Here is an 8319-nt window from a genome sequence, read left to right on the forward strand (position 1 = left end):
TTTGAGACTAACTTATGCAGTATTTTTTTCTCCTAACCACTGACCTTCTTCTCTGCTGGTGTCATATTGTTGGTATATCTTCAGCAATTGTTTTGTTTCTCATGGTTTGATACATTCTGAAATAACACTGTATAGCACAGAGCAGGGCAAACAGACCTGTGCAGTTTGTATCCTGGTTTATACTTGAGTGGATTTTGGAAAATCAATGAACTTCTCTGAGCCTCAGCTTCCTTATGTAGAAAAATGTGAAGTTGGACAAATTCAGTGTGATAAACTCTCTCCTCATGAAAAAGAGTCATATACACACAATATTGTGTGTAGTTTTGAAGATTCCAAGAACTTTTGAAGGTCCACAAATACGTGAGAGTCAGACACGACTTAGCAACTAAACCACCATGACCACATATATATGTATTGTTTCCTTGCATGTAGACATTTATGCCACAGAAAATAAAATTAGGCAATCATTAATAATAAAAAATCTAATGCTTTTACCCCTAAGAATATATAATTCTTGTGCCTTCTGAGTCTTAGATATAGCTGTGTTCAAAGAACATGTTTTTTGTTTTTTCACTTGTTTGTGTAATAGGGCCAACACAAAATAAACTACGGCAAGCCAGGGTAGAAACCATAAGCTCTGAGGTGTGTAACAGAAAGGATGTGTATGACGGCATGGTAACTTCAGGAATGTTATGTGCTGGATTCATGGAAGGAAAAGTAGATGCCTGTAAGGTAAGTCCAAAGTCAAGGTCAACACTTTAAAGGGAAAGTGTCCACTAATGATTTCTAATTTGGGCCTACGTGTTTACTTGAGAGAAAAAAATGACATGAATTTTATCAAAGAATCAGTTTACCTAAATAACCAAAGATAATAAAAATTATTATACTGAGTGCTTATTATCCAAAAACAATGCTAAACAGTTTCTATACATCATTTCATTTAATATAATAAGATTGACATAGTTCAGTTCAGTTCACTCACTCAGTCATGTCCAACTCTTTACAACCCCATGGACTGCAGCATGCCAGGTCTCCCTGTCCATCACCAACTCCCAGAGCTTGCTCAAAGTCATGTCCATTGAGTCAGTAATGCCATCCAACCATCTCATCCTCTCTCGTCCCCTTCTCCTCCTGCCTTCCATCTTTCCAATATCTCTTTTCCAATGAGTCAGTTCTTCGTGTCAGGTGTCCAAAGTATTGGAGGTTCAGCTTCAGTCAGTCCTTCTAATGAATATTCAGGACTAATTTCTTTTAGGATGGACTGGTTGGATCTCCTTGCAGTCAAAGAGACTCTCAAGAGTCTTCTCCAATACCACAGTTCAAAAGTATCAATTCTTTGGTGCTCAGCTTTCTTTATAGTCCAACTCTCTCATCTATACATGACTACTGGAAAAACCATAGCCTTGACTAGACTGACATTTGTTGGCAAAGCAATGTCTCTGCTTTTTAATATGCTGTCTAGATTAGTCATAACTTTCCTTCCAAGGAGCAAGTGTCTTTTAATTTCATGGCTGCAGTCACCATCTGCAGTGATTCTGGAGCCCCCAAAAATAAAGTCTGTCAATGTTTCCACTGTTTCCCCATCTATTTGCCATGAAGTGATGGGACCAGATGCCATGATTTTAGTTTTCTGACTGTTGAGTTTTAAGCCAACTTTTGCACTCTCCTCTTTCACTTTCATCAAGAGGCTCTTTCGTTCTTCACTTTCTGCCATAAGGGTGGTGTCATCTGCATATCTGAGGTTATTGATATATCTCCCGGCAATCTTGATTCCAGCTTGTGCTTCATTCAGCCCAGCATTTTTCATGATGTTACTCTGCATATAAGTTAAATAAGCAAGGTGACAATATACAGCCTTGACATACTCCTTTCCCTATTTGAGGAACCAGTCTGTTATTCCATGTCCAGTTCTAACTATTGCTTCCTCACCTGCATACAGATTTCTCAAGAGGCAGATCAGGTGGTCTGCTATTCCCATCTCTTCAAGAATTTTCCACAGTTTCTTGTGATCCCCACAGTCAAAGGTTTTGGCATAGTCAATAAAACAGAAGTAGATGTTTTTCTGGAACTCTCTTGCTTTTTCTGTGATCCAACTGATGTTGGCAATTTGATCTTTGGTTCCTCTACCTTTTCTAAAACCAGCTTGAACATCTGGAAGTTCACAGTTCACGTACTGTTGAAGCCTGGCTTGGAGAATTTTGAGCATTATGTTACCAGCTTGTGAGATGAGTGCAATTGTATGGTAGTTTGAACATTCTTTGGCACTGCATTTCTTAAGAATTGGAATGAAAACTGACCTTTTCCAGTCCTGTGGCCATGGCTGAGTTTTCCAAATTTGCTGACATATTGAGTGCAGCACTTTTACAGCATCATCTCCTAAGATTTGAAATAGCTCAACTGAAATTCCATCATCTCCACTAGCTTTTTTCATAGAGAAGCTTCCTAAGGCCCACTTGACTTCACATTCCAGGATGTCTGGCTCTACGTGAGTGATCACACCATCGTGAGTATCTGGGTCATGAAGATCTTTTTTGTACAGTTCTTCTGTGTATTCTTACCACCTCTTCTTAATATCTTCTGCTTCTGTTAGGTCCACACCATTTCTGTCCTTTATTGTGTCCATCTTGCATGGTACTATTGACAAAGTACTATGATGTAGTACTATTTACAAATTAGAAATTTAGTCTCTTGCTCCAGTTTCTGATTCAGACAACCTCTTACGCTCTATTGTTAGTTTCTTAAGCAAATTTGTAATCAAAAGACAGAGGAACCTCTCCTCTGAAGAGCTCTTTATTCAGCTGTATCATCATCTCTCATGTATCTCGTTTTTATCCCCCTAACTCCTAATCTCTCTACTTTGTTCCACTCATTCTTTCATGATATTGATGCCTAAAATAGATTTCACCTTCATCCTAACTTCGGCAATATTGTCATCAACTCATTTAAATGCTGGATCCTTAGTTCTTAGATCTCAACCTCCAGGGACCTCCACTCCTCTTCAGTCCCCTATTCCTAGGGCCACACCTTGAACCTTGTTATCAAAAACTGTTCCATCTCCAATGACACCAAATTCCCAAATCTTCCTATTTAACAACTATCCTCAGTCTTTCTGCCTGATTTTCAACTACTTCTGTTTCTTTGGTCACACTGTTATAATCCAACCTACCAATCCTCAGTGCCCAACATACACAACTTACACACATATTCTTTGTGTCCCTTCTCTGTTTTATTTTCATCTCTAGCTCCTACACCATTCAATGCACAATATATTTTATTTAACTGTTTCACTAGCCTAGAAAGTGAACTCTGTGAAGGCACTCATTTTAGAGCATCTATTTTATTTACCTCTGTTCTATGAATACCTCAACCAGTCTTGGCACAAGTATTTGTTGGCTGAATACCACCCTTCTTCAATTTCAGAGTCTTGTAGAGCACAGCTTCTCTGCTCTTTCACAGTCCATTAATTCTTCCTTTCTTCCATTGCTCACTTGTCCAATTTAGATTTCACTGTGATCATTTTTAAACATTTTTGCTTATACCCCAAACCCACTTGATGTTCTGTCTTCCCAGTGTTTATGTCTGACAAGTTCCAAACCTGGAAGAACTCAGTTATTCACACCCTCTGTCTGCCTGCATCTGGGAAGTCATGTGCTCCTAAAAAAAATACAACAGAATACATGTTTCAGTGTGTGTTCCACATAACAAAGCTGATGACCTTACTATGTTTGTTGCTTTTTCCTAAATCTACCTTTCTCTGAATTCTCCCACCATTCTCCACTTTGCTTAACTTCCAGTTTTTTCTACCCATTTATTCTTGACTGATGATTCTGTTCTGAATTAAAAAAAAAAATTAAATAAAAGTCATAGTAGGGAATTTCCCCATCTTCCTAGCATCAAACATTGCAGATCTGCCTTCATCTGGACCCTTTTCATCCACTTTCAGCTTAGGTCACTACAGAGAAGTTGCCCCTTCGCTAAGGATAGCCCCTTCCTCACTGTTCAGATTCCTCTTCTTGTTGACCTTTTGGGGAAGTTTACACTAGCAATTGGCCTTCCCAGGTGGCGCTAGTGGTAAAGAACCCACCTGCCAATGCAGGAGCCATAAGAGACGAGGGTTCAATCCCTGGAAAGATCCCCTGGAAAAGGAAATGACAACCCAGTCCAGTATTCTTACCTGGAGAATTCCATGGACAGAGGAGCCTAGCAGGCTATAGTCCATAGGGTCACAAACAGTTGGACACAACTGAAGTGACTTAGCATGCATACATTAGCAATTACAGTCTCTCTCCTTCCAGAGTCAACATTTCTCTTGTAACTAAATTCTCTATTCAGATGTCTCAAGTCATGGAAAGAAAAGAAAAGCAAATTCTTTTTTGACCCATAATGCCTCCAGCTAGCCTCTCATTTTATCTCTTTACCATCAAATATTTGAGAAAATGTTTATTGTCTCAATTTTCTCATCTCTCACTAACTCCTCAAACTGTTTCAACATGGTTCCTGCCCTATCACTTCATCAAAATCTCTCTTCCTAATGTTTTCAATGAATCACTAATGACCATCAACAATTTGAGGGGGTCTTTTTTCCCCCTGGAGAAGGAAATGGCAACCCACTCCAGTATTCTTGCCTGGAGAATCCCATGGATGGAGGAGCCTGGTGGGCTACAGTCCATGGGGTCACAAAGAGTCAGACACAACTGAGCGACTTCACTTCACTTCACTTCACTTTTTTCCTCTTAGCAGTATTTAATAGTGCTTACCGCGCCCTCTTTATTGAAATACTGTCTTGTCTTGTAATAATTTTCACATTTTGCATCTCTGTCTGCTCCTTCTCTATCCTCTTTCCAGTGCCCTTCTCTTAACCCCACCCATTACATGTTAATTTATGCCTGTTTATCTTTTCACTTGATACTTTCTCCCCAGAGAATCTAATTCTCTTTCATAGCTTCAATTATCATCTTTTTTGCAGATGCTATATAAAATTTTACTTTTAGCCCCATCCTCTCTTTTGATCTCCAGATTTATCTATTCCATTCCTACTTGGCAGCTCCAGTTGGATATTTCAAAGGCACTTCGAATTCAAATGTTGTACCTGATTTTGCTGATTCTTCTCCCCAACTAATCTTTCTCTGTTTTGTATTTCTGTAAATGACATTCCCTTTCAATCTGTTAGATATGCCAAAGGCTAGAAACCATTCTAATTTCTCTTTTTCCCATATTCAAATAACCACCTAATCCCGTGGATTTTACTTCCATAAATCTCTCTCCACCATCTTTTACCTTTCTATCCTCTCTCAACCTCTCCTCCCCTTCCTGTCCCCTGACCCCCTCCCACATACATTAACTGTCTAGTTTATCTCTTTGTATTCATTCTTATGATCCTGTAGTGCATTAGTCGAATGAATTCCAGGATGGTTTCTAACAGGATGCAATCTGATCATGTTAACCTCCTCCTTAAAACACTTAAATCTTCAGTGCTTTATCTTTATTTTTATCTTATGATAAAAACTTCTTAAAAAGATCCATAGGACTTTATACAGAATAGTCTCTCCTTCCTACTATGGCCTCATTATGTACCACTTGCCCACTTGCTGTCTTCTCTCCAGTCTCCTATTTCTACAAGCTTTTGCATATGCTATGCTGCTTCATGCCACAGAGCATTTGTCATGCTTCCCTCTATCTAAAACACATTTCATTCACACCTTGTTTTTAATGATTTATTCCTCTTCCTTCAGCTATTAGATTGATCACATTTCATCAAGGGAAATATCCCTAACCTTCCTGACTAGTCAAATCCCTCTATTGTATGTCTCCATAGCACTCATAACAGTTGTCATTTGCATTTTTGTAGGCTTATTTCATATTGTTTTTTCTTATCTTAAGTGTCAAGCTCTATGAGCTTAGGGACAGTTCATTTTTGGTCATTGTAAGTGAAGGAGAAGAGTGAAAAAGTGGGCATAAAGCTCAACATTCAGAAAACTAAGATCATGGCATCCAGTCCCATCACTTCATGGGAAATAGATGGGGAGACAGTGGAAACAGTGTCAGACTTTATTTTGGGGGACTCCAAAATCACTGCAGATGGTGACTGCAGCCATGAAATTAAAAGACACCTGCTCCTTGGAAGGAAAGTTATGACCAACCTAGATAGCATACTTAAAAGCAGAGACATTAATTTGCCAGCAAAGGTCCATCTAGTCAAGGCTCTGGTTTTTCCAGTGGTCATGTATGGATGTGAGAGTTGGACAGTGAAGAAAGCTGAGCACCGAAGAATTGATGCTTTTGAACTGTGATGTTGGAGAAGACTCTTGAGAGTCCCTTGGACTGCAAGAAGATCCAACCAGTCCATCCTAAAGGATATCAGTCCTGGGTGTTCATTGGAAGGACTGATGCTGAAGCTGAAACTCCAACTTGGCTACTTCATGCCAAGAGTTGACTCATTGGAAAAGACCCTGATGCTGGGAGGGATTGGGGGCAGGAGGAGAAGGGGACGACAGAGGATGAGATGGCTGGATGGCATCACTGACTCGATGGACATGGGTTTGGGTAGACTCCAGGAGTTGGTGATGGACAGGGAGGTCTGGCGTGCTGCGATTCATGGGGTTGGAAAGAGTCAGACACGACTGAGCGACTGAACTGAACTGAATCCTCAATACCCATCAAAATGCCTGAGACACATAGCGAAGTGTTAGGTAGCTCAATTGTGTCCAACTCTTTGCAACCCCATGGACTGTAGGCCCCAGGCTCCTCTGTCCATGGAGTTCTCTGGGCAAGAACACTGGAGTGGGGAGCCAGTCCCTTCTCCAGGGGATACTCCTAACCCAGGGATCCTCACAACCCAGGGGTCTTCCGCATTGCAGGCAGATTTTTTACCATCTGAGCCACCAGGGAAGCCCTGTGACACATAGTAGGAACTCAATAAATAGTTGATAAAAGAAAAACCAAATGAAGCAGGTGGGAGAGGCACAGAGAATTTACCCTGTGTATCTTACCTGAGATCACACAACAAGTAATTAATAGAACTGGATCTGAAACTTGGGCAGTTCAACTACTGAGATCACAATTTTAACCTTGATACTTGCATCTATTTATTTGCATAATCTTCTTTCATCCAAAAGAGATTTAAGAAGTTTTATATAAAATTCAGAAAGCAAACATAAGGTAGAAATAGGTAAGTGAAAGAAAAGAAAGCCAGAGTAGGTTCATAAAATACAGTCAAGAGCTAACATACTCAGAAGAGATCACAAAAAATTGCTGCTGCTGCTGCTGCTAAGTCACTTCAGTCGTGTCCAACTCTGTGCGACCCCATAGATGGCAGCCCATCAGGCTCCCCTGAACCTGGGATTCTCCAGGCAAGAATACTGGAGTGGGTTGCCATTTCCTTCTCCAATGCATGCATGCATGCTAAGTCGCTTCAGTTGTGCGACGCTATGGACAGCAGCCCACCAGGGTCCTCCATCCACAGGATTCTCTAGGCAAGAATACTGGAGTGGGTTGCCATTTTTTTCAATGTACAAATATCAACCTCATATTAAATATTTCAGATAAGTGCTTACTAAATCATGCTTAAAGTGTCTAATAAAACTAGCAAAAAATATATGTATGCTGAAGCATAAATAATGTAGCCATTCCATATAAATTAGTATTGGTCTTTCTGGGAAATAATTTAGTTAATAATTTAGCACAAAATTTTAACTAAATTGAGAGAACCATCATATAATCTGTCTCTAATCTGGTTGCATGTTCTATGTAACTGTTTCCATTTTACCTCTGGAAGAGAGATGATTGTAGTGATTGTCCTACTGAATTAAATTAGTGTTAACAATCTCAATTGTTTTTTTCTCTAGGGAGATTCTGGTGGACCTCTGGTTTATGATAATCATGAAATCTGGTACCTAGTTGGTATAGTAAGTTGGGGACAATCATGTGCTCTTCCCAAAAAACCTGGGGTCTACACAAGAGTGTCTCAGTATCGAGACTGGATTGCCTCCAAGACTGGTATCTAGTGTGAACTGACCCTGAATTTTATCCATCACACATTGAGCTAAAACTCCTGCATATTATGTGTTATTTGTATTCTTGTGATTTGGATCAGCTCTTTTGTTGAATGTCAAGAGGTCCTTCAGAGGCAGAGCAATCTACTATCATGAGGCGGACTTTGTGTACATCGGACAGAAATCTTTCTCTGCCCTAAGAGAAAAAGACACAGCAAATGACAGGTAGCACCAACTCCTCACTCACATGGGAAATTGTGATCCTATTAATCAGATGAATATTTATATATAGTTTCCTTCCATTGAAGATGGGAATATTATTTTCAAC

The 8319-nt window shown here is 39.8% G+C and overlaps 1 protein-coding gene across 1 annotated transcript in view; it reads left to right on the forward strand.

The window, feature by feature from the left end:
- The window catches only part of LOC110150926 (transmembrane serine protease 11F), a 100600-nt gene extending 92553 nt beyond the window's left edge, over window positions 1-8047 (forward strand). Inside the window, exons 10-11 of the mRNA XM_070458016.1 lie at window positions 590-732; window positions 7845-8047. Of these exons, the coding sequence (XP_070314117.1) occupies window positions 590-732; window positions 7845-8003 (302 nt within the window). The 3' untranslated portion in view covers window positions 8004-8047. The remainder of the gene's footprint in view (window positions 1-589; window positions 733-7844) is intronic.
- Window positions 8048-8319: the final 272 nt, after the last annotated feature.

The sequence above is a fragment of the Odocoileus virginianus genome, chromosome 29, assembly GCF_023699985.2.
Source record: "Odocoileus virginianus isolate 20LAN1187 ecotype Illinois chromosome 29, Ovbor_1.2, whole genome shotgun sequence".
NCBI classification, from domain to species: Eukaryota; Metazoa; Chordata; class Mammalia; order Artiodactyla; family Cervidae; genus Odocoileus; species Odocoileus virginianus.